General features: G+C 37.0%; 2 protein-coding genes across 2 annotated transcripts in view; both read left to right on the plus strand.

Annotated features, from left to right (window-relative positions):
* Positions 1-15997, plus strand: part of LOC149650674 (uncharacterized) — a 48349-nt gene extending 32352 nt beyond the window's left edge. The window contains exons 3-8 of the mRNA XM_089847274.1: positions 10842-10932; positions 11122-11417; positions 12092-12220; positions 12295-12428; positions 12506-12700; positions 12849-15997. Coding sequence (XP_089703400.1) covers positions 10842-10932; positions 11122-11417; positions 12092-12220; positions 12295-12428; positions 12506-12700; positions 12849-13004 — 1001 coding nt within the window. The 3' untranslated portion in view covers positions 13005-15997. The remainder of the gene's footprint in view (positions 1-10841; positions 10933-11121; positions 11418-12091; positions 12221-12294; positions 12429-12505; positions 12701-12848) is intronic.
* A 1353-nt stretch (positions 15998-17350) lies between these two features.
* Positions 17351-19300, plus strand: LOC149650677 (uncharacterized). The gene is made up of 3 exons (XM_089847275.1): positions 17351-17642; positions 17765-18821; positions 18901-19300. Exons 1-2 carry the CDS (start codon positions 17449-17451, stop codon positions 18510-18512), a joined length of 942 nt encoding a protein of 313 aa, XP_089703401.1. The 5' UTR covers positions 17351-17448; the 3' UTR covers positions 18513-18821; positions 18901-19300.
* The last annotated feature ends 6997 nt before the right edge of the window (positions 19301-26297 follow it).

A 26297-nucleotide genomic window follows, 5' to 3' on the forward strand; every position in this document is an offset into this window, starting at 1 on the left:
CACGTGCGATTTCAATTCAAAACGTTCAGAAGACGAGACATTTTCAGTACCGTTTTGATCGGGTTACTGATAACCACTACCCAGTAACTACTACGTATGCCTAGTCGTATTTAATCCAGGATCAAAACGCGAGATGTGATAAGTGAAACCGTCTATTAACGTTTAAATTAATAGGATAAAAACTTCTAACCGGCTCTCCTGTTATTCTTGTACCGAATGAGCTGTTCTACTCTATCTGTTGAACTATATATATGTGATATAAAAAACATTAGGTCTATTTTTTTGGTAGGTAGTTTTTTAACAGCGTGTCACATTCGTAACAAGTGCGGATTGTTTGACTAAATCCTTATTTGTAATAAAATCAACCACCTAGTGACGAATTCATTCACGTGATAGATTACGTAGGCGTAGTTTTTGTGCAAATATCGTGGCATTTTCAATACGCACTAAATGCTCTGATTTTGGGTATAACTGTGTGTGTAGATGCATGCCCCCTTTGACCTAGCAATTTTCACAACGTCGGTTAACTTTTAAGCAAATTCCGAGCCTAGAGGAAAGATGGACTATACCAAAACGGTCCCTAAAACTCTCATCCTAAGCTGTTGTTCTGAGCCTACAATTTTCGATCGAAAAGCATAGCGCCACCTTTTTGCGGGACATTAAACACTCCATTTAAAAAGAAATTTTCCCGCCAACCCTTGGGGGGGGGGAAGAGGGGAAGGCTTTGGCGTATATAAATCTCGCGGAAATTCCGTCGCCACACGCTGTATAATTTTTTGGAACCAAGGCTATTAAAAAACAAAATTATCAATTTTTTTATTCCCCCTTTAGCTCGTCTCGCGCGGCCCTTTTTCGGGGTCAGGGTGGCCCCTGCTCTGCTGAGCTCTTTTTTCGGATCTTTATTTTATACTTATGTGGAGATAAAATTAAATATTATGGCAGATGCCAGTATCGACCGGTCATTTTCTATGTCATAACCAGAGATTTTTCAGCCCCATTTTTTTTTTGAAGAATGACAAAATGGTCAGAGGGGTTTAGGGCTTAGTGTTTTTTAAACTTTATTTAAAAATATGTTTATTAACTCGAGAGTCTCATGCATAATGCATTTATAAAGAGTAAAATAGAAATATGGAACTGATAGGTAGTTGGATGAAATACAGTATAGGGACGTGCAGCTCAATAAACGGTGGTGCGCCATTAAATACCCTCAATTTCACGGCGCCTCACTAGGCGTCGCTATGACCTACGTCACTTCATGACAAGCTCCAGTTTGTTACCAGTGACAAACTTATGCGGAACATATCTTATAAACTTACGCTACTACTCAAAATGTTTACCCTTTGCACGTAAACAACCAAAACTCTCAAATCCCAAAATAATTCTATATTAAAACAAGGAAATTTCCACGCCGATGTACTTTCATTTCGAAAAGTCAGTTTAAAATTTTGAAAACGTGCTTGCATTTTTTTTTATTCTTTTGCACTAGATTTAATTAATGATTTTCAAATGCAACGTGCTGGCTTTGCTTTCGAGAAAGCAATTAAAACTCCCTTCCCAAACTCACGTTACGGTAAACCCCATTTCCCATGGCACCCCCTACACCAAAAAGACTAATGAATTATATGATTCCAACTTGAGAGAGAAAGAGAGTTAAGGAATCAGTGTTGGATTTACTCTTTGAGAAAATGAAAAGGAGCTAAACCTTTTATTCAATCAATTATCACCAAGAAATCTCAAAAGGGTTCGAAACACGTAATTTTAAAGTATTAAATGGTCGAAAAAGTTTAGAGGTTTATGTACAAAACATTATCCCAACTTAAATTCGATCAATTGTTGCAATTGCAGTTGCCATTTTAAGAGACCATTCCTTTAAGTAAAAAATTGGTGAGGATTAAGGTAGATCCCGAAATGAACGAGTAAACCATTAAACCATTAACGAAAACTGATGTTTCATCACTTTGAAAATCAAACAAACACAATCGAGCTACGTAATCAAATTCGCAACTTCTTAATTTTATTCCCGCGAGGCAGCCTTTGCGCTGTTGCTATTGCTGTCGATGCAAAGCGAAAAACTGATTTCCGTTTTCATTTTGCGGTTCCTTTTCCCGCTCTAATCGACTCTCAAAGTCATTAAAATGCGTTCAGGACTGACTGAGGAGTAGGGAGCATGCTTGGTCGATTCGTTCAGCCCATATAAGACTTAAAGCGTTTATAATGGTTTAAAAGCGCATTTCGGTAGTAGTATACAGGGTGTTCTAGTAAGTCTGCCATAAATTAAAGGCTGTTTTTATCATAAACACCCTGTATTTCTCGAGGGGTCAGTCACTAAGTTTGATTAGCCCCTTAACCTAAACGTTTCAATACCAGCAATTGCACTAAGTAAACGAAAGAAAAATAGCATCAAACCACCATTAAAAAGTTATTAAATAATATTAGTAATATCTATGCGTTTGCTTAATATCTTTTCCATAGGCAAAAGCTAGTTTAAAACTGAAGTTTCGCTTAAACTCTGCCATTTTATATAAGCCTACTTTTAAAAAATAAATATTTACATGGTATGTAAAAAGAACTTTGCATGTATATTGCAAGTGGTTTTATAAACTTATATAATATAAAGTTTGAGGTTGCCAAAAAACCTTTCAAGAGATTATAATATAGTGCCAGCCAACAAAAGAATTTCGTGAAGAATTTTCGTTAGATAAAAGCATAAGGTATACATTGAACTTAAGTAACTTATTTTTAATAATATTGCCCTTGTTTAATATTAATAAAGTTAAATCGATATCAGGTTAGAAGTGAATTGTCAAGTAATATAGTAAATTTATCGTTAAACGTGCAAGCTAAGCTTGGAGGAGGAGAGTTGATTCTGGAGCAGTAAACTATATAGGGCTAACGCGAGAAGCCTTTCACATGCATGGGCGTAAATTTTACCCGTAAAACCAGGGAGAAAATAGATAAGATGGAGTTGAAATGATGATTAGCATGCTGGGATTTTTAAGCAGCTTTAAATGGCCTCCAACAATACCTCTCCAGAATCAAGCAACGTGTAAACTTTCAAGAAATTAGTTAAATTTGAAAAAAAAAAACTAAAATTAAAAATTATATAATACAGTATCCCTGGTAAACACGCGCAACATAAACCCGCTTATCTTCCTTTGCAAACCCCAAAACACCTTACACTGCCTGGCATGGTATATTGGTCGAGATAACAACCTTAACTCAAATTTTTACAATCTAGGTAATATCCTTTAAAAAATTTAATAGCTTGGTCCCTTGATAGCTATAGCCGCGGCTAAACCGACTCATTTTGTGCCTAAATGACTTTAGCAACAGCGAGACGCGTGAAGGGAACAACTGCCGAAAAAAATGTGTTCCCACGACACAATAGTTTAACGATAAGAGTTTAAAGAATGCGCGTTAAGGGAACCAGGGAGTTCCATCGAGGTTAGAAAATTTCGGTTGCATTATTAAAATTCCACAAAGTTCTATCTTTCTAACTTTTTACGCGCGCATGCAAAGAAAAAAGATGAAATATTAAAAATAAAATTCACCATCGTGAATTTATCGAAAACTTCCATGAATTTTGGATTAGATTAAATCTTGGTGGGGAGAGGTGAGACGCGAGTTGTAATGTTAATCTCCCAGAGTGCCTTGCGCGCGTCACCACCTTTCGTATAGGGGATTGTTAAGTGTTAAAAGAAAAAACACCGAATTCAACATTCTGGTAAATTTTCAATATCTTCCTGCTCACCGACCAAACTATGTGTAAACTTTACACAGAACTTCAAATATGACAACAAATATTTGTTGGATCGCGGAAAAGAATGGCTGTGGCTATTCACTTTTTTCCAAAGCAATATATCAAATGCCATAATGGTTGCGGAAAATTTGGTGTCCGTTATGTATGGTATATTACTCGGAAAATATATATATATATATTTGTGTTAGATCCGTTCGATTGACCATAAATTACTTTGGATGTTTGGATGGAGAATTCGCGAGGTTTTCTACAAAGTCAAGTAAAACGCGATGGTCAGCTACAACAACCGTGGTGGTAATAGGTCACTTATATAGGGTGATTTTGAGTCAAAAATGTTCTCACTACAGGCCACGTTTTATAATTTATGATTAGAGTGTTTTATCGATGACCCTTCGGCATTGTCTTTCAAATTCTTACTTAAACTTAAGGGGTATACGTAAAACGCTGGAAATCGTAAATTGTCAACGGTGTCGTTTAGGGCAAAATGTTCTAGAAGTTACAATTACGCCTCGAAATCGCTCGTAGAACAAACTGTACTTCGGTCGGCACAATTTTTATAACACTCTGTATATAGACAAGAAGTGATATCTAGTTTATTAGGGAGAAGGTCTAAGATGCCTAAGTATTCGCGAGAGGCCATAGTCCCAGTCCCCCTTTCAAAATACAAGGGGGGGGGGACGTAAAAGGAGGCCGGGCTATTTCGCTACACTCTCCTCAGTCGGAAAATACGTCCTTTTCGTACTCATTCGCGTCACCGCGCTGACGTGAGTTTTCAAGAACCAATGAGATGCTGGCTGGTTGTAATTTAGAGGCGGAGATTAACTCCGGACAGACTACGTTTGGACTGGAGATAAAGAGCTGGAAATGTGGGGCGAATTTATACCTTCTCCCTAATAAACTAGATATCACTTCTTGATATAGATAAAAGATTGATGGTCTCCCCGCGATTTCTGATGGGTTTCAGTCCTCTTTTCGCTTATATTTGGGTGGTACCCATACCTGTCTCCCTAGGCTGCGGTTCCCTCGGGGTAAGAACTCACTGAGTTAAGTATCGAATCGTTTTGGAAGCCGACGACAAGGCCCTGACGAGAAAGTATGATGCCAATTGGAAAGGATTCCCTTCGTCAACATAACTAAAAATTATAAGGAGGGGCGGGTGGCATGGGCTCACTTGCACGTTTAAATAAAGTGGGAGAAAGAAGACACACACGACCAAAATAAACTCTAGAGACTTCTAGAAATAGATCACGTTCACCTGCGAAGCACCGCCAAAAGAAAAAATTCCAACGACTTAATAATCGTGACGCGTTCGCACTCGATGTAAATACGTGCCAGTGTTCGCATGCCTCCTCTTACTTTTAGTTCTAATTTTGAAACAAACAACGATAGATACTATTCTAAAATTAACAATGTCTGAGAATTTATTTTATTTTAGAAAATTATTGGGCAATTTACCAAAAAAGAAAGTGCTTAGGCATAATATTAAATGTTTTGAATTTAAAATTTGCATTTTTATATGAGACGTAATAAAGAGTGGGTTGTTAGCGTAAGTTTATAAGATATGTTCCATAAGTTTGTCGTTGGTTAGCGCGTTAAATAACTGGGTCAGTAAAATTTAGACCAAATTCCTTTGAATATTAGAACTTATGACGAAAAGAGAGACAGCTCCCATTTTTTTATTTTTATTTTAGAAAAATAAAAATCTGACTTAGTCCCGCGCCGAGTGATTCATCGCGTGACACTACGGCATGCAATAATTGATGATTTTTAATTTCCTTACCCCACGCTTAGCGATTAATTTCAAGTTAGAGGCTTGACTAATTCTTCAGGGTCTAACAGCTAAGCCACAATTCTAAACTCCTCCACGCTGTACAGGGTGTTTCTGATAAGTCTGCCATAAATTAAGGAGGAATTTCTTAGGGCGATTTTGAGACGAAAATGTATAATTTCTATCTCCATTTTGCTTGCCACGGTTTTCGAGTTATGATTTGCGGGTTTTAGGGAAGACCCCTTAATTAAATTAGAAATCACTTTCTCAATTAAATGTAAGGGGCCATTCGTAAAATACTGAAAAAAATCTTGACTTGAAAACAGTAGCCCAATGGACTCAAAATCACCCAAAGAACATCCCTCTTAAAATATGCATGCAGACTTATCAGAAACACCCTGTATAAGGAATTCCATTTGGATCATGCGACTGTTAGTTGAAAATTTTAAAAAACCATCTATTAAAACACTGTAATAGAATCATAAATCAAGGCTTTTAAAAACATCCGTATTACGCGATAAGGAAGGTGTTTATCCCGGTATGCAATGCGGCCAAATCTTTATCTCCGAATTTTCTAAGATCAAACTAAACTATATAGAGTATAGACTCGAGAAACGGGATGATATTTTCTATTTTGAGGTTTTAAAAGCCTCCCAAAAATCAGTATTTTTTGCTAGTTTAGTTTCTAAAATTAGAAAAACCTCCGTCGCGTTTCGGCAAATGTTATTCGGGTCATAATTATTTCAGAAGCGTTAGAAGCTTTGACAAAAAAAAAAGGAACCGTAAAATATGTTTCGAAAGAGGGACTTGGTTAACGTTGTTAACTTTAAAAGTTAATAAGCTTATCTTAGGGATGATATCTAATACTAACAGAATTAATTCTCTCGCTCCAATGAAAATTGGGTTACATATAGGTTACATATAGGTAACTTCCAAGAAAATATATGGTTCTGTTCACACGGTACAAGTTTAGAAAACAGTGTTTTTTAAACCGAAATTTGTAAAGTTCTATCAGGGATAGATTTAATTTTAGAAGTAGGAATGGAGAACAGAGTAGTAATCTGGGCGCGCGTCATACCCCCTTTCCCCGGGAAGGAGGGGTATGAAAGAAGAGGCGGGTCATAACGACAGAGGTAAAAAGGAATTACGTCACTATTTTTCGCCGTCCCCGTCAGCAACGTCATCAAAACGTAGTTTAAGTGGACCAATAAGATAATTTAAACTTTTCGTTTCGTGTTGGAGGGAGGGGCTCTATACTGGGTGGTCTATAAGTCGGACTGAAGTAAATGCTAACCGTTCTCTATTCCTACTTCTAAAATTAAATCTATCCCTGGTTCTACCAATTATTCAATCTGGATAGATTTCCCTAGCCTATTATTAATTACAATTTATATTTTCATTATATAAAAAGGCGTAACAAAGTTTCGCATAAAATAATTATAAAAAATATTAGACAGTACCTATCTGTATCTACTAGGGCCTACCCTTAGACTTTCGTTATGCGCCAAGTAATCTTAGTTTTGGTCTACGGGGAATAAGAAGGAACTAAAATCCAAGCAGAAACTGACTGCAGGGAGATAACGTACGCGAGGAAGTTTACTACCACCACCACACGGAAGCGGAACCCGTGGGAAACTCGGCTCTCAGGTGAGATGAGACGCGCGATTTACGCCCTTTATTGGAGCTGCACACACCAAAGTTTTCCTAAAAATTTCAAGTTACTTAAACTGCGGAGCTATATACGTACACTTTCTGTTTTATACAACCTACAGAATTTCGGATATGATGATAGATATTTTCTTTTATATCCCGTGCGAGATGAACGCCGTGGTAAGAAGTAAATGCACCCAAAAGTTATTCATTTTAAACCATGAAAGATTAACCACACACCGATTTAAGTATCCAACGTGGTCAAGCAACCTGCATAAATTCTCCGATTATATGAATTTGCGCACGTTCCTTTCAAGATGGAGACCCATTTGTAAGACGCGTGGTAAATTAACCCCAACTGATGGGAGCGTTACTCTCAGAGCTACCTGAGCTAGAGACCATTTCATTAATTACTTACAAAGAAACCAAGACACAGAGGGGGAAGCCGCCCTCTTATTTTCTTTCCCTAAGTTCTTTCCAACACGAGTTGACTACACGTTTAAAAGCGTCGTGTGGTACTCGTTGTTCAAATCGATCTACTGAACCATGCATACAACCAAAACAATTAACTATACGTTTTCGAATGAGTTCTTCGCGTTAATTTGCTTCGGGTACATGGGCAAGATTTGCCAGAGGGGGTTTGAGCGCGTGGGTAATATAGTATGAAGGGCCAAGAGCAAAGCCCAACAACGGCTAAAGTCGTTCACAAAGTATAATTCCCCGAACTAGGGAACAAGGTACAGCGATAAAACTTCTTTTTTAGCCCGAAGAGAGAGCGCTCGCTGTGCAGAGTTTGGCCATACACTTGCCCGTCAGATAAGCTAAGCAGATACTTTCGTCCAAACGTTTGCTCTTTTCTCTAGTGGATGCCTGCCGTAGGTTTATTCCAAGCTCACTCACTGAAAGGTCCAGGAAAAGGTTTTAGGTTGGGGCATACGTTTTCTCCGTAAATAGGTCCGATGCGGTAAAAGGGGTTATAGAAGCTTGGCGGCGCTACTATATTGATTTTTATAACATTTCCAGTGGTTTATAACTCTTTATTTATTTTTTTCACCCGCAAGACGAAAATACAAGAGTCAAGACGATTCTCGAGTTTATCTCAATTCTCTCTTTTTCGAGAATGATCCCTTCAATGACTTGCCGTGTTAGCTAGGATTCGAAAAAAAAGGGCAAGGTACTTTAACCTAACCCCTTTTCCAGAGAAAGACTTAGATTTCAATTGTGTTAAGTGGGGGCAAGGGATGGCACCAAGAAATAAAGGAAAATTAAGTTTTTAATTATTAGTGCAGTTTTAACTGGTAAGGTACTGACTGATTTTGTTCGATTTGTAATTTACGCTAAATCACACAATAAACCTTTGATATCGCTCCGCGCCAGACCGTCATTGGTATAAGATTTGAGCCTTACTTCATTAGTCTCATTAGACTAATTTTAGCTAGAATTTACAGTCTATTGCACCTTGAAAGCAACGATTATCGCCAAAACTCATTAATACTAACCTAAACAGACGGAATTTCATAGATAATACCCTCTTCGGGGAAAAAAAGTGTCAAAACAACACGTATTACCAGAAGTATATAATACTTCTCTCCGAGAGAAGTGTACCACCACAAAGCGCCCAGGGTAATTGTAACATGAATCTTCCCAACATCAGAATTAACATTTGGTGCAAGGTTACTAAAACAAATAGTTCTCTCATCATTGCCCTAATAGCCCTCAACTATTTGGCAAGGCGCATGCGCTGGTGTGTTTTTGTCCCACGTCAAGACAATCAAGGTTTGTGGGTTGATTTCTGAGGACTTAGTAAATACCAAACAGTTATAGAATTCACCCTGAACGGTGCGATGCCCATCTGAAGTTTGATAAGCGGAAGAGCAAACAAAAAGAGTGAGAGGGCTGGGAATTAAGAATCATGCTGCATAACTAAAGTATTAAGAGGATACAGAGTGTCACGCTTCTTCTATTATCCCCATCTGGAATTACAAAGCAATCGTTTACGGTTTATCTACAACAATTCAGAATGCACTTTCATTTGTATCGGGAAAAATCTTCACTTGGTCTCCTAGGTATATTATATTGTAGAAACTGCACTCATTAGCGTACGTTTTACGGATAATCCTAGATTTCTAAATCCCTAATGGTATATAGAAGCGGGATTGCTTGGTTCTGGCTCGACCTCCCTTCCGAGCGCGCTTGAACAATCGCTGTGGAGCGAGTCTAGACAACGCGAGAAGCGTAACTCTCTCACCCCGGGCCAGTAACCCGAATAGAGTTTGTTTTAAATCCCGAGCTTAATTTCTTATCTTCTTTCTTTAAGCTCGAGGGTACCGTTAAAAATTGGAATTGATGAAGAGACCATGCGCTTTTATTTATAGGAAAATATTTTAAACGCAGAAACAACCTCTGTATCTTTTTTCTTTCGTGGCCTATGCGAAGAAAAGTGAATGAATCTAAAGTTAACAAACAGAGATAAGAGAAACCAATATGGAGTGTACGGCTCCTACGAGAACTGGGTGAAAGGTATTTGGGTGACGACGCCTGGGTACTGTCCGACAATATAGAGGTTTGAAAATTGGGTGTCCGACAATTGGGATAATTTGAAATTGGGTATGCAACAATTGGGTGGCAAGAGTTTGGTGAAAGAAAAAAATGCTAACCTAACCTGACCTCAAAGAACATAAAATTTTTACCATCCAAATTTTATGGTTTTTGTATTTTTACAAAAAAAAAAAACATTTATTCACCCAATTGACGATCTGTGGGTTTCATTGCCACCCAATTGTCAATTCTCCCAATAATGGGACACCCAACTTTTAGCCTTCGAAATTGTTGGACACCCAGTCGTCGTCACCCAAATGTCTTTCAACTAGTTGCCGCTCTCACGTTTCTACATGGGTACTCCTTGATCATTTCACTATACGTGTTTACACATTTTCCTTATTTACAATTTTACCTATCGTGCCCCATTGAGAACTTTTAGACTAAATTAAGCATTGTTCTGAGGTATCGCGTCTTCCAATTAATACGGTTCTGATGATACGCTTATATTCAACGCTCCCTGGATGCGTGCAGCTTCTTGGAATCTTTTATCTCGCGAGTCGAGCCAAGTATTTCTCTCGGAGAGAAGATAAACCAAGGCATGCCGCAATATATACAAAGCAAGCCGTAGCGGTCTTTATTACGCAATAGCGCCAGGCTATAGCCGTAAGAATGTATTCAATTATCCCATAAAGAACAATTAACACCCCTGCAGCCTATGAGAAGACGTAGTCTTTTATATCAACCGTAGTAAATTCATCGGGATAATGGGAATAAATTCATGGTATTGTAACAGCCATTCTATTCTTCTTATTTTTGCAAACATCAAGAATTCAAAGACCAGTATCTCGAAAAACCAGAAAGCGGGTAGAGTTGAATGTCGAGAGCGTTTCGTGTACGCGGATCGAATACTGTCGCTCGTGTTCTAAGTTAGGCTGCAGGCTCTGTGGCAGACAAATTAACGGAGAAATGTGTTGGTAGAGGACTTTCGGAGACGCTATCGCGACATTAAGATCGTTTGAAACTAATTATCTCCGTCTTCTCCAATTTCGCGGAAAGATACCTTCCGTGAATTTCGCGACATTTGAACCGAAAATAAAAGAAAACAAATTATGTTTTTTCTAGACGTCAATATGGTGTCGGAACCAAAGCCACATCAATTGTCGAGGAAGCGACATCAAGGCAGTTCGAGGAATAATATTTCTTCGACTGAATCGTAAGTTAAATAGTTTTCATTTCATTCAAATTAACGTTCTGACGAATGAGTGACGTCGTCGAAAATTAAGTTGATTACTGTTGATTGATGAATATGTGGTTGAAAATAGAATTTTGCGCTCATTGATGAATAGCTCTTCATTGATGGAAGAATCAGGTTGATAATTGTTGCTGACTGGTATCTTTGCAGGATGTCATACGGTCTGCGGACTTCGACCAACGCAACACCACCAGTCAAACGCCTAAGGAATGACCTGCTAAGTCTAGCACCAGCGGCGGTGTACCTTCACAATGGAAACCCAGGAATTCCGGCTTCGAGCGCCCCGTCGGTGGGTGGGCCTAACGCGTCTCTGATGGGGGCAGTTGCCCCACCGGGCGGTATTTTAGCACCAGGAAGACCGCACAGCAGGTCGGGAAAAGTACCGCCAACTCCCACTTCTCCTCTCTCTTCAGCGCCAAATTTGACCCTATCGGGAATCTTTTGCAGTAGGTTTTTTTTAAACAGATGGACTTTTTTTTCTTATTTTTGGTACTTTTCATTTTTCCAAAAAAGATATATATACCGTAGTAGTCGTGTGGTTTTTAGAAACCAATTTTTGTTTTATGACGAAATATTTTAATTTTTGGTTTATTTTTTTTTTTGGTTTTTAGATATATTTAAATATATTTTGCAAACGTTATTATAACGGAATGCATTAGTGTCCATGCTAAATGTTTCTGAATAACCCAGCCCATACGTTTTTGTAGTATTTGTCGTAACTAATAAGTGATGTAAACATTGATTATTTGCCAAACAAATGGCACAAATTTTATAATTTTTCTAAAATATTATGGTTTTAACCCGTAAGGGTAACCTACCCCAGAAATATACTAACGTAAAGTTATAAAACAAGTATTATATTAACTCCAATGACGAAATGGAAAAACCAAGGAGTGCAAAACTGAATACTGCCTTAAGAGATGCAATTCGGACCATTTTATAACTTTAGGTTACTTTACTTCTATATATACCTACGCTAATCATTCCCCAAAACCACGCCTCCAAGTACAATATAACATAACCCATCGAGAAAGGCAACTCATCGTACGAACTAATACCATCAGTTCCTACATTGAAAGCGACACGACGCCAGCGCGACTTTACGCTTGCTTATTTCCAGCGGATCCAGATCTTCTGGTTTGCGGCACATGCAAGGAACTCTTCACATCTCTACAAGGATTACTGGACCACAAGCAAGAGCCTTGTCGGTTGAGATTCACGTGTAGGTGTCAAGACAATGGACTAAATGGTAAGATGGCGTCGTATGATTTCCGTACCAGAAAGAACGGTCTCTTTAAAGGATAGTTTTCTTGTTCATAACAGAAAACGCTCCACCAACTCCGGCATGCGCGCATTGCAACGCCCAGTGTAGCACGTGGTGGGATCTAACGTACCACGTGGAAACGGCGCATGGTATCGCCATTTACAGACACGGCGAAGAGTGCGAGAATGGTTCGGTAAGTGACAATAGATTCGCTTGGTATTCCGATTTATTTTGTGTTCGACATGTTTTCTTTTTCGTATTTATGAAAAGGGTGAGGGTTCAAGTAGCAGCAGCACAAGCAGTAACAGCAGCTCAATGTCGGCCGATTCGGCGATCGACGCGGGAAACAACAGACAACTGACCAACGGATCCCCCAGTGAAGAGCAAATTGAAGAGATCAAGAACGACAATGAGCAAAATGACCAAGCTAGAAACGATCAGGAGATGACCGACGTCGAACAAGAAGTAAGACTCGATCGCGTTCCACATTATTAACTCTTTACGGACCAATTCCTTGTCCTTCCTTTTCTCGCTTAACTTAGGCGCGCTGTTCCACGCAGACACTGTTTGCGCACCAGTACATAATCATCTCTTGTATTTTGTATCTCCACAGGTTTGCACTCTCGACCAAGAAAGTGAAAAATTGCATCTAACCCATTTATCCGAAGATAATGGTTCTTCTCAAGAAACCACAGATAAATCCGTAGGTACGGAGGACTTAGCAAACGGCAGCAACGTCACGGAAATTAAAGGTCTCAACGACGGTTGACAAACGGGTAATCGATATATATTCCGCAGGTAGAAACATATCCCACAACAACAACAACAACCATAAACAAAGCGAAACAGTTACTCTATAAGTTAGACAAAACAAAAAATCAACATCTTGTGCTAAAAGTGCTCTTAAAAATTGTTTTAAATTTAACAAAAAAAAAGAATATTAATAATTCGGAATTTTTCCGAGTTTAAAATGTGATCAAATATAACATAAATAATTTATAGAAAACGAAAAGTTTAACACAAACATTAAAATCTCATTTTTTAAGAGCCACGTTTAAAAACAAATATAAAAGCTCGTTGTCATATCATTAAGTTATTATATAACAGTTTTGAGAAAATATCGTAGCCGAATTTTGTTAAAAAAACAAATTTAAAAATAACCGCTAAAAACATAATTAAAATCATCAACATATACATTATTACGTGACGTGGAAAAATACTTGTTCATAACTTCGTCAAAAAAAAGTTAAGTAAGTAAATAATTAAACAACCCGTGTTAATTATATTTATGACGAAAAAATATATCTATTTAATATTTATTTAGAACGTTTTGTAAAGAAAAGTTGTAGATTTAGATTTTAATATTTATTCGGGGGCAATGAATGAAATTGCGGATACAAAAAAGCTACGCATAATTATTATTAACGCTAATAAGTTTCGCGTTGTTAATTTCTTAATTGTAGCGAAATTCGTGTTTGCCTCTTTACTAGATGTCTAAGTTAATCAATCAAAAATATCACAGAGAAATAAGCTGAAATTTGTCAGATAATATCGACGGGTAAATTAGTAATTGAAATGATTTTAATCCAATTCTGGAATCTTCCAAAAAAACCTCCGTAACTTTATGGAGGATCCCTGTACAAAATTATAGTCTCGTGAAATTTCACGGAATGCGATCTCGTGAAATAGTTTGAAAAATGCGAAAACTCAGAAAAAGAGAATCTCAGAAATTGCCCTCGATATAAAATATCTCACAAACAAAATAATCAGCTTATTTTAATGAGTAAACAATTTGCAGCTTTATAATGTAAAACAAAAGATGTACGAGGAGGGCCCAAAATAATAGATAGAACAAGCGTATATAGTTTTGTAGTGTAAAGATAATATTATGTTTTAAAAATTCCTTAAGGATCGAGGCTTATTCCCAACGCTTAAACATTCTGTTTTAAGCTACGGCTTTGCAATTATGATGAGAGAAAAACTTTGAGAAACGCGCCCGTATTATAACATTTTTGGCAAAGAAGTGCGACTTATAAAATTCAAATACAATGCCTTCGTAACTAATAACGTATAGTAGTTAAATTTCGAAGAAAAGGTTAAAATATATTATAGAAATAAATATCCCGAATAGACTTCCAAGTTCAAAGTTGGGCTAGAATAGACTATTTTTTAAGTATTCTTGGATTGGTAGAAGATAATAAAACTTAGAGAGAGGCTAAATATTGCTAAAAATCCGAAATACAAATCATGTGATCACGGTTTAAGTGCCAATTATTTATAAAACATAAAAAAAAAATAAATAATAATTTTCGTTAATTCCGCGGGAAAAAAGAAGATATAAAATGGTTTATATTTTCAAAATCGAGTTTAATCTTTGAATATTTAGGTTAAATTTCAGCTTCCATATATAACTTCCACTAAATAACTAAGCGGTGGTGCTTAGGCTATAACCTTTCTGATTGCTTAATTTATTTATTTGTGAGCCTAAAACTTTTAAAAACGAATTGATATTAATCAGACTGACTTTGTTCATAAATTTAATAAGTATGGAACAATAAATTAGGTATAAAGCAGAAACGGTTATGTTGTATGGAAAAGTAGTGGCCGCTTTGTGATTCAGAAGATATTGACTTACACGCAATTTCGTAACATCAGAAGTAAGATGAGACTAGAAGTAAGGAGCTCTAGCATTGGTAGTAGATCCTGGCACTAGTGAACAAATTTGAGAGGATTTTATTCGCCGCTTCCATCGCGCCTACACTAGAGAGAAAAAAATTGGTCGAGTTCCAAAAATATTTCCTACCCCCGTTCCCCTCAACCTAAAGCCGCGGAACACGGACGCGGCTCCTTGAATCTAGTTCGGCCGTCTACCGCCACGAGCGTCTCACGTTTTGGAGGGAAAATTCAGAAACCGCTACCAGAGGGCCAACAGTTGGTGCGTTATCAAGAATATTCACTTTCGGCAAGTGAAGAATTTGGTTAGCTCGATACTTCTAGTCTCATCTTACTTCTGGTAACATCGATATAAAACGCGTGAAAAGGTTTGGCTATAGCGCCGCTTGTATACATTTAATGAAGTTTATAAGTGATTCAATCGGAACCCTTTGTTTAAAATGAGAACTCCTCCCGCGTTTGTTTTGACAAATGCTAACGCTTGTTTATCTCGAGAAGTTGCGCTGAAATTATTGAGGGGGCGGTTACTTTCGTAAAAGCGCTTACGTACATTGCTTTAACAGAGTTGAAGACCCTTCAGGGCAATAGAGTATCTGTTCCCTCGGAAAATCCCCTAGTCCGCGTCTGTGTTATTATTTACTCCATATAGGTTTAACGATTCATTAGCTTTAAATTATTCTAATGTTTAGCCTAATTAAATCGTAGAGCTTCTTATAAATGTTTAAAAACCACCCTCGGAACGCACTCTTATACGAATAATAGATCATTGGTCTAAATTTAAAGTAAAAAAAACAACAACTCTAAGCTGTGTTGCTGTAGAGCGTAGATTATATAATTGTTGTGTGAAAGTAGGCGCTGTATTAATTAATAGGTTGTGATTTATGGCTTAAAAGCAACAATTTAACGCAAAAAGTGATGAAATATAAAATGGATGTATAGACGGTTCATTTCGGAAGAGATAACTATACTTAGGAATTTAAAAAAATAAATTAAGAAGGTACCAGCAATATTTAATTATAATTAAGAGAAGATAAATTAAAAGTTGAGAATATGAAACGAAGCTGATTTGAAAACGGTCAAAGATTATGTATAAAGAATAATTGTAAATAAAAATACTTTGTTTCGACTAACAGTTTGGTTCCCAACTCTTACAGGGTTTACAAACATAGCAAACCAATTTGCAGTTGGTTATGATTTTATAGTAATAGAATTGGTAAACATACATTTACCACCTTTGATGATTTGTATATTTATTTGGTCGTCAGTGTCTGAGTGTCACTACTACACCGTTTTGGGGGTAAGTAGGGTTACTGTACATCATTTAAGACAAAAGAAGTTGTGACGTAGCATAGCGAGGACTTAAGAAATTCCTAAAAATCTAGTCCCTCAACCATAGTTACATCACGGAGAAGGCTTCTCAACAACCAAGGAAGAAAAAAAAAATGCCCTTACCGTTTATCATCCCACGAGTTCTTGTAGATCCAAATGGGAATCATTCAATTTCAGATTCATTTCGAACAATAACCACAGGGTAGAGGTTTTGAGTTCTGTCTCTCTCCTCATATTCGGAATTAGGATAACAGTTTATGTCCAAAATTAAGAGTTCCATTACTAAATTCGAGAAACCGCACTTCCCTACTTAGTTTTGTAGTCGCGTTACTCGTTAATAAATGATATTATTTTTCTGAGATTCTTAGTATTTTAAGTAAAATTTACATACTTATATTTTCATTAACACAACGCCAATCCCATTATCCCGCCGCTTCCCGCGTTTTAGAAAAATTTCGTGCCTAACGCGCGCCCAAATTGACCAATGAGATAGATTTACTGGTTTTGTAACAAGAGCAGAAATAAGCAACGAACTGCGGAATAATATTTCGTGTGTTCGATAAAAATTTAAATTGTTTGAATTTTTCCTGAATCATATAGTGATTTGTCAATGATTTTAGTGGCATTTGGGGGTTATTATGAACTCCTACTAAAATGTAGTTTATTGGCTTCTTATTTCTTATCCTCCCAACTTGCTTACATGGCTTACATTCTTGGCCCATGCTTGCTCCCAGGAGTCCCAGCCTCTAGCCAAAGAAAATATACGCTCCAGGAATGGAAGGTATGTCTCGGGGTTGGGTTGACCAAGGAACTTCCGGTCTATGTTATTTCAATGGTAGCCGGAAATACCTCGGTCAACCGAGCCTGCCTTTGGAGTGTACTAGGAGGGGAGAGACAAAAATTTACACTAGAGGAAGCTACACTTTCCATTCCTGGGGCGTGTATCTTCTTTGCTCTAGCAAAGGTGGGCACTGCTCTATAGATCAATTTTTCCCTATCAAAATATCAATAGATGGCGAAACTATAAATATTAAGATGATACATTTTAAAATTTTGGGCGATCGATAAGTTTTTAAATCACGTGGTTGAAGCCAGATGGCGATACACTTTCAATAAAAAATAAAAGTGTAAAACTTGTCACTTCAGACTAAGGGGAAGGAAACAATAGGGTTAAAGGAAAATTTTAAATTTGACCCCCCTTTCAATATTTCATGGCAGATGATGGCACGCGAATCGTGCACGTGCCGGTCCTGCCGGACTGCCGGTTCATTCTGCAACTTTCGCTTGAAGAGAGCGGGTCTTTGCAACTGATTTACCATGGAGACTATAGAAGGAAAACGATCTGGGTCCGTCGTATATGTTTACGACGATTATGGATACGTCAAAAACAAAGGTTCGAGGGGAGGTAAGATGAATTTAAGATGTTGGAGGAAAGGGGTACGTTTTAAATGCCATAATTAAAAGCGCCACCTTAATTCGGCTTGAACGATGTATTTTACCGTCCTAAAACCATTTATTATTATCAAGGTACCCGAACGCTTCAATCGTCTACGATGACGTCAGAAGGTCCTTGTACAATTTTAAGAGAAAGGCACGACGTGAAGTTCCAGTAGGTGAAGCGGATCAAGGTCAAGGAGGGGAAGGTGGTGCAGAAGCAGTAGGTGAAGCGGATCAAGGTCAAGGAGGGGAAGGTGGTGCAGAAGCACAAGTTCAAGCGGATCAAGGTCAAGGAGGGGAAGGTGGTGCAGAAGCAGTAGGTGAAGCGGATCAAGGTCAAGGAGGGGAAGGTGGTGCAGAAGCAGTAGGTGAAGCGGATCAAGGTCAAGGAGGGGAAGGTGGTGCAGAAGCAGTAGGTGAAGCGGATCAAGGTCAAGGAGGGGAAGGTGGTGCAGAAGCAGTAGGTGAAGCGGATCAAGGTCAAGGAGGGGAAGGTGGTGCAGAAGCACAAGGTCAAGCGGAAGGTGCCGGTGTGCCGGAAGGTCAAGGGGTTGTCAATAATGGGGAGGAAGGACAAGGGGGGGTTGATGATGGGGCAGAAGTTGAAATAGTGGGGGATCATGCACCCCCAAATAATAGGAAATGCGTAATATGTAGGATCGAAAATATAGATATGGTTGCATTTCCGTGCGGACATGCCTATTTTTGCGAAAGATGTATTAACGACGTCTTGATTACAAATATCGAAAATAACTTACGAAATCACACTAGTTATGAACCAAGGTGTCCCTCGTGCAGACATCCTAATACAGAGTTTAGGCGATTTTTTTCTCCGTAATGTATAGCTTTTGCACGGGCATAGGGGAAAGGGATTAATTAGGCTGAAACGGTCGCAACTTTTACGGCCGAAGTAAGCGTCGTTACTTAGTTAAATGGGGAAGGGAAAAAGCAAAAAAAACCCAAAAAAATTTAAAAAAAAAAACCAAAAAAATTAAAAAACCCAAAAAAAAATTCAAAAAAACAATTTACTTTTGTGTCAGTAAGTGCATTTCATTTCATCCAGATTTAGTTTAACTTTACAGGTTATTATTTACTTCGAGGCCATTATTATTTCATTATAGACCTAAAGCCCCCAGCATTCAAAATTGTACGTTGCCAATTGTGTCAATTGTCAATGTTTATTGAGATAATTTATAGTTAATACAATTTTAATTTTTATTTTTCAGACAGATTTATTTTTACGTTACCAAATTGGAGGGAAGATCACTATATAATGGCTGGGGGCTAATACTATTCAATGGTTGTATTATTTTTAACAAGCGTGCAATCATTGAATAATTTTTGTCCTTAGTCATTTATCACGCCTGATTAAAACATTTATGACCAAGCGCGGAAGTAGAAACCGACAGCTCCAACTCGCTTGCTACAATCTCTCTGTTGACTTTAGAGTGAGGGAGTCTAGATTTTTCCCGGAATTCCTAGCGACTCAAGCGGCGTCTCTATCATTTTCAAGACGTTGCCATGCTGTCCACCTCCGCGTGAGAACTCGGATAAAGTATTTGCTTTCGGACATAGAAATTTTTCCAAAATGTAGATTAGCGAAATAAAATATTATTTATTATATTATTAACTAGTTTTCATTTCAAAGAAGTTAATTTATTTTGAATGACAAATGATGCCAGAAAATATTAATAAAACCATAAGTCTATAAGATATGTTCCATAAGTATGACACTACCTACGCTTCGTAATGGTATAGAGACTTACAGCTCGAGCTAATAGGCCTTTTCAAAAAGTCCCCTATACAAAATATGTAGCCGGGGGAAAAAGCAGAGATGGAAGGCATTTTTCCCTCCCTAATTTCTGCGCGCGTACCTGTGAAACGTCATTTTTAAAATCGCCTATTCCAGAACGACGGAAGCGAGAATTGACTACACTCGGTTAGTTTTGCAGTCCATCTTACTATTTAGTCTGTACTAACTCCAGCTCTCTTACGGAGCGTATCTTCTCATGAACTTACGATAAAACTCGGTAAAACTTTTCCGTTTTCCTAATTTATTTCCAAAGTTGCCGATATTAGGCCTAACTTTTCCGAAATTAATTCGACCTTTTTAACCTGCATCTAAAAATTAAACTCCACAATTAAACATATCCGTAACTTTTATATGAAACCATAACTTTTTGAGTCGTTATAAAATATTATCTTAAAGAGAGGGTGAAGTAGAAAATCAAGTGATTTTTTTATCGATTCTTCTACTGATTATAAGACCAGTCTGCATAGTCAAACATTCAGGAAACACTTCCGAGTGATTTTAAAATTCAAATTAGGTTCAGATTTTAAGGATAATTTTAAAGAAGGACCTCCGACCAATCGCGTAACGCCTTGCCTTTTTATTAACAAAATTCTCGTGGCACGCTCCATTTCTCGCCCCACAATTGTCACGTCGCGCGCAAAAAAATCACAAATACTGCGTAACGCTTATCGTAATAACGTGGAAAAACTGTAATAACATGGATAAACCGTATTAACCTGGAAAAACTGTATTAACGTGGAAAAACTGTATTAAGCTGGAAAAACTGTATTAACCTGGAAAAACTGTATTTTAAGGATAATTTTAAAGAAGGACCTCCGACCAATCGCGTAACGCCTTGCCTTTTTATTAACAAAATTCTCGTGGCACGCTCCATTTCTCTTTAATAACGTGGATAAACTGTAATAACTTGGAAAAACTGTATTAAGCTGGAAAAACTGTATTAACGTGGAAAAACTGTATTAAGCTGGAAAAACTGTATTAAGCTGGAAAAACTGTATGAAGCTGGAAAAACTGTATTAACCTGGAAAAACTGTATTAACGTGGAAAAACTGTATTAAGCTGGAAAAACTGTATTAACCTGGAAAAACTGTATTAAGCTGGAAAAACTGTATTAACGTGGAAAAACTGTATTAACCTGGAAAAACTGTATTAAGCTGGAAAAACTGTATTAACGTGGAAAAACTGTATTAACCTGGAAAAACTGTATTAAGCTGGAAAAACTGTATTAACCTGGAAAAACTGTATTAACCTGGAAAAACTGTATTAAGCTGGAAAAACTGTATTAAGCTGGAAAAACTGTATTAACGTGGAAAAACTGTATTTTAAGGATAATTTTAAAGAAGGACCTCCGACCAATCGCGTAACGCCTTGCCTTTTTACCTCTCCGAGTGACGTATGTCACGGAGAGGTTCTGTAACGATCGTGTGTGTCTGTTTGTGGGTGTGTTTGTGTGTTTGTGTGTCTGTTGTTACACCCACGTGACCGCGTTCGCAGTTTCCAAATCGGAGCAAACGTGTTCGCCATTTCCGAACTGCATTCACAGGTACGGAAATGGCTCCTCTACTTGAGTTCTCACACCACCATCTTCTGGTCTTTGTCCATTCCACACGGACACCAAACTGTACATACTGGCTTCTAATCATCATCATCTTCTGGTCCTCGTCCATTCCACTTGGACACCAGTCTGTACATACTAGCTTCTAATCACCACCATCTTCTGGTCTTCGTCCATCCCACTTGGACACCAGTCTGTACATACTGGCTTCTAATCACCACCATCTTCTGGTCTTTGTTTTTGTCCATCCCACATGTACACCAGTCTGCACACCTGGCTTCTACTCCATCGTCATCGTTGGGTTTAAGACATTCGCGGCGATCAGCTAGGGTTACGAGAAACGTCTAGCCTCCCTAGGGTGGGTTGTCCACGATAGGTTTTCGCAATTGCGGTTGTTCTTGCTTTTAACTGTAGTTCGACACCCTTATATACTACCTATTTGAGTAAGGCAAAGCAACCGGCGTATGCTTCATTTCAAACGCCAATATTAGTCAAGTCTCTCAAGAATGTTTAATTGTTCTTTTTTAAAACGATGTAACGTTCAATAAGGCGAATAACTAACGAAGAAAATATTAAATATTAATTATTCATTTTGATATTCCAAGATGTTTTTTAATATTATTATTTAAAATGGATGTTTATATATTACTTAAGCTATACTACATCTGTTTATAGCATAATCCTTTCTATAGTGAATACAAGAACAACTCTACTATGTTGGTCAAATGAACTTTTATTTGTCACTAGGCCTAATGAACCAAAAAGTAAACGCTTGGGTTTGGTTTTCGTTTCTGTAATGCAGAGACATTAACGGTTCAGAGTGAGCCGAAAGTTAAATACACTTTTAAATAATTAGGCTTAGATTTTATAATTATGGTGGAAAGCTGGGCCGCGTTCAGCAGAGCCCAGCGCTGTTAGCAGTGTCCTACATAACGGGATTTTGTTTTTGAATTTTGACGTCACGGTGGTTAGCGCTGAGCTAGCGTGGTCTTCAAAGAAAATAGTCGGCTTTTTGGATAACGTGACGTAAAACGCGTAGTTCTCAGCTTGGCGAAAAAACCATGGAGGAATTAATACAAATAGCTCTATGGGACTATAGCTATTTAATTGGCGTGAAACCAGTTGATCACGCGAGAATTTTAAGAGATATGTTAGTTTCTAATTTTAATTATAAAAGTTGTTATCTATCTCTATAAATATGTTATCATACAATTTTTGTTAAGCCTTGGTACCTTGCACGCTTTATTGCGCTAGCGTCATTTATAGAACGCCGATGACCGGAGAAAAGCTATGACGACAGACCTCACCGGTAAACATTTCCAAAATCCGCTGTCTTTTTTGGTGAGCTCTGCTGAACGCAGCCCAGACCAGTGAAAGGTCTGATCGTAATCGGATAATAGCTTCGTGTTTTCATGCTTTTTATGGTACGCATTTACTTTCAGTGTGTGTAGCCACAAATAAGCTTTGGTGTTATGTAACGTTAACAGTCATGTTGACAAACTAAGAAAATCGTTGAGATGAAACGAGAGGATAGTGTTTACACGGCAACCCTGTTGTGTATATGGCTTTGAACATATAGGGCATACAGTTGAGGAGTAGAAAATTGGGCCTTTACAAACACGTAAAGGTAATATCCCTCCAAAGTTTTATCTCTTCAATTCCCGTTTTTCCCCAATCGGATGATTTTAATGTGTACAAGTATATCATTATTGGATGTAAAATGTCGTCTGATTTACAGCATATTTGCTATGCTTTGTATACTGCTTTAATATTTCATAAATTTTAACTTAAGAAACATTTCCATATCTGGGTAAATAAGTTTGTAAGTAGTCGTCTTGACTCGGAGAGGTAATATTTTGGTTTTCCCAACTTGTTATTAACAAAATTCTCGTGGCACGCTCCATTTCTCTTTAATAACGTGGATAAACTGTAATAACTTGGAAAAACTGTATTAAGCTGGAAAAACTGTATTAACGTGGAAAAACTGTATGAAGCTGGAAAAACTGTATTAACCTGGAAAAACTGTATTAACGTGGAAAAACTGTATTAAGCTGGAAAAACTGTATTAAGCTGGAAAAACTGTATTAACCTGGAAAAACTGTATTAAGCTGGAAAAACTGTATTAACCTGGAAAAACTGTATTGAGCTGGAAAAACTGTATTAACGTGGAAAAACTGTATTAACCTGGAAAAACTGTATTAAGCTGGAAAAACTGTATTAAGCTGGAAAAACTGTATTAACCTGGAAAAACTGTATTAAGCTGGAAAAACTGTATTAACCTGGAAAAACTGTATTAAGCTGGAAAAACTGTATTAACGTGGAAAAACTGTATTAACCTGGAAAAACTGTATTAAGCTGGAAAAACTGTATTAACCTGGAAAAACTGTATTAAGCTGGAAAAACTGTATTAAGCTGGAAAAACTGTATTAAGCTGGAAAAACTGTATTAAGCTGGAAAAACTGTATTAAGCTGGAAAAACTGTATTAACCTGGAAAAACTGTATTAAGCTGGAAAAACTGTATTAACGTGGAAAAACTGTATTAACCTGGAAAAACTGTATTAAGCTGGAAAAACTGTATTAAGCTGGAAAAACTGTATTAAGCTGGAAAAACTGTATTAAGCTGGAAAAACTGTATTAAGCTGGAAAAACTGTATTAAGCTGGAAAAACTGTATTAAGCTGGAAAAACTGTATTAACCTGGAAAAACTGTATTAAGCTGGAAAAACTGTATTAAGCTGGAAAAACTGTATTAACCTGGAAAAAATGTATTAAGCTGGAAAAACTGTATTAACCTGGAAAAACTGTATTAACCTGGAAAAACTGTATGAAGCTGGAAAAACTGTATTAACCTGGAAAAACTGTATTAACGTGGAAAAACTGTATTAAGCTGGAAAAACTGTATTAACGTGGAAAAACTGTATTAACCTGGAAAAACTGTATGAAGCTGGAAAAACTGTATTAACCTGGAAAAACTGTATTAAGCTGGAAAAACTGTATTAACGTGGAAAAACTGTATTAAGCTGGAAAAACTGTATTAACGTGGAAAAACTGTATTAAGCTGGAAAAACTGTATTAACCTGGAAAAACTGTATTAACCTGGAAAAACTGTATTAACCTGGAAAAACTGTATTAACCTGGAAAAACTGTATTAAGCTGGAAAAACTGTATTAACCTGGAAAAACTGTATTAAGCTGGAAAAACTGTATTAACGTGGAAAAACTGTATTAACCTGGAAAAACTGTATTAAGCTGGAAAAACTGTATTAACCTGGAAAAACTGTATTAAGCTGGAAAAACTGTATTAAGCTGGAAAAACTGTATTAAGCTGGAAAAACTGTATTAAGCTGGAAAAACTGTATTAACGTGGAAAAACTGTATTAAGCTGGAAAAACTGTATTAACCTGGAAAAACTGTATTAAGCTGGAAAAACTGTATTAAGCTGGAAAAACTGTATTAACCTGGAAAAACTGTATTAACCTGGAAAAACTGTATGAAGCTGGAAAAACTGTATTAACCTGGAAAAACTGTATTAAGCTGGAAAAACTGTATTAAGCTGGAAAAACTGTATTAACCTGGAAAAACTGTATTAACCTGGAAAAACTGTATGAAGCTGGAAAAACTGTATTAACCTGGAAAAACTGTATTAAGCTGGAAAAACTGTATTAAGCTGGAAAAACTGTATTAACCTGGAAAAACTGTATTAACCTGGAAAAACTGTATGAAGCTGGAAAAACTGTATTAACCTGGAAAAACTGTATTAAGCTGGAAAAACTGTATTAACGTGGAAAAACTGTATTAAGCTGGAAAAACTGTATTAACGTGGAAAAACTGTATTAACCTGGAAAAACTGTATTAAGCTGGAAAAACTGTATTAAGCTGGAAAAACTGTATTAACCTGGAAAAACTGTATTAAGCTGGAAAAACTGTATTAAGCTGGAAAAACTGTATTAACCTGGAAAAACTGTATTAAGCTGGAAAAACTGTATTAAGCTGGAAAAACTGTATTAACCTGGAAAAACTGTATTAACCTGGAAAAACTGTATGAAGCTGGAAAAACTGTATTAACCTGGAAAAACTGTATTAACGTGGAAAAACTGTATTAAGCTGGAAAAACTGTATTAACGTGGAAAAACTGTATTAAGCTGGAAAAACTGTATTAACCTGGAAAAACTGTATTAAGCTGGAAAAACTGTATTAACCTGGAAAAACTGTATTAACCTGGAAAAACTGTATTAACCTGGAAAAACTGTATTAAGCTGGAAAAACTGTATTAAGCTGGAAAAACTATATTAAGCTGGATAAACTGTATTAAGCTGGAAAAACTGTATTAAGCTGGAAAAACTGTATTAAGCTGGAAAAACTGTATTAAGCTGGAAAAACTGTATTAAGCTGGAAAAACTGTATTAACCTGGAAAAACTGTATTAACGTGGAAAAACTGTATTAAGCTGGAAAAACTGTATTAAGCTGGAAAAACTGTATTAACCTGGAAAAACTGTATTAACCTGGAAAAACTGTATTAACCTGGAAAAACTGTATTAAGCTGGAAAAACTGTATTAAGCTGGAAAAACTATATTAAGCTGGATAAACTGTATTAAGCTGGAAAAACTGTATTAAGCTGGAAAAACTGTATTAAGCTGGAAAAACTGTATTAAGCTGGAAAAACTGTATTAAGCTGGAAAAACTGTATGAAGCTGGAAAAACTGTATTAACCTGGAAAAACTGTATTAACGTGGAAAAACTGTATTAAGCTGGAAAAACTGTATTAAGCTGGAAAAACTGTATTAACCTGGAAAAACTGTATTAACCTGGAAAAACTGTATTAACCTGGAAAAACTGTATTAACCTGGAAAAACTGTATTAACCTGGAAAAACTGTATTAACCTGGAAAAACTGTATTAAGCTGGAAAAACTGTATTAAGCTGGAAAAACTGTATTAACGTGGAAAAACTGTATTAAGCTGGAAAAACTGTATTAACGTGGGAAAACTGTATTAAGCTGGAAAAACTGTATTAAGCTGGAAAAACTGTATTAAGCTGGAAAAACTGTATTAACGTGGAAAAACTGTATTAACCTGGAAAAACTGTATTAACCTGGAAAAACTGTATTAACCTGGAAAAACTGTATTAAGCTGGAAAAACTGTATTAAGCTGGAAAAACTATATTAAGCTGGATAAACTGTATTAAGCTGGAAAAACTGTATTAAGCTGGAAAAACTGTATTAAGCTGGAAAAACTGTATTAAGCTGGAAAAACTG

The sequence above is a fragment of the Phalangium opilio genome, unplaced genomic scaffold (assembly GCF_054372755.1).
Source record: "Phalangium opilio isolate 3A_F unplaced genomic scaffold, DU_Popi_V2 ptg000082l_1, whole genome shotgun sequence".
In the NCBI taxonomy this organism is placed as follows: Eukaryota; Metazoa; Arthropoda; class Arachnida; order Opiliones; family Phalangiidae; genus Phalangium; species Phalangium opilio.

What these genes read in the sequence shown, in the direction of transcription:
- LOC149650677 (XM_089847275.1), top strand. Translation starts at nt 17,449, where the DNA reads ATGGCAGATGATGGCACGCGAATCGTGCACGTGCCGGTCCTGCCGGAC. An exon ending in AAACAAAGGTTCGAGGGGAG is followed by an intron (nt 17,643 to 17,764) that starts GTAAGATGAATT and finishes ATTATTATCAAG; the next exon opens with GTACCCGAACGCTTCAATCG.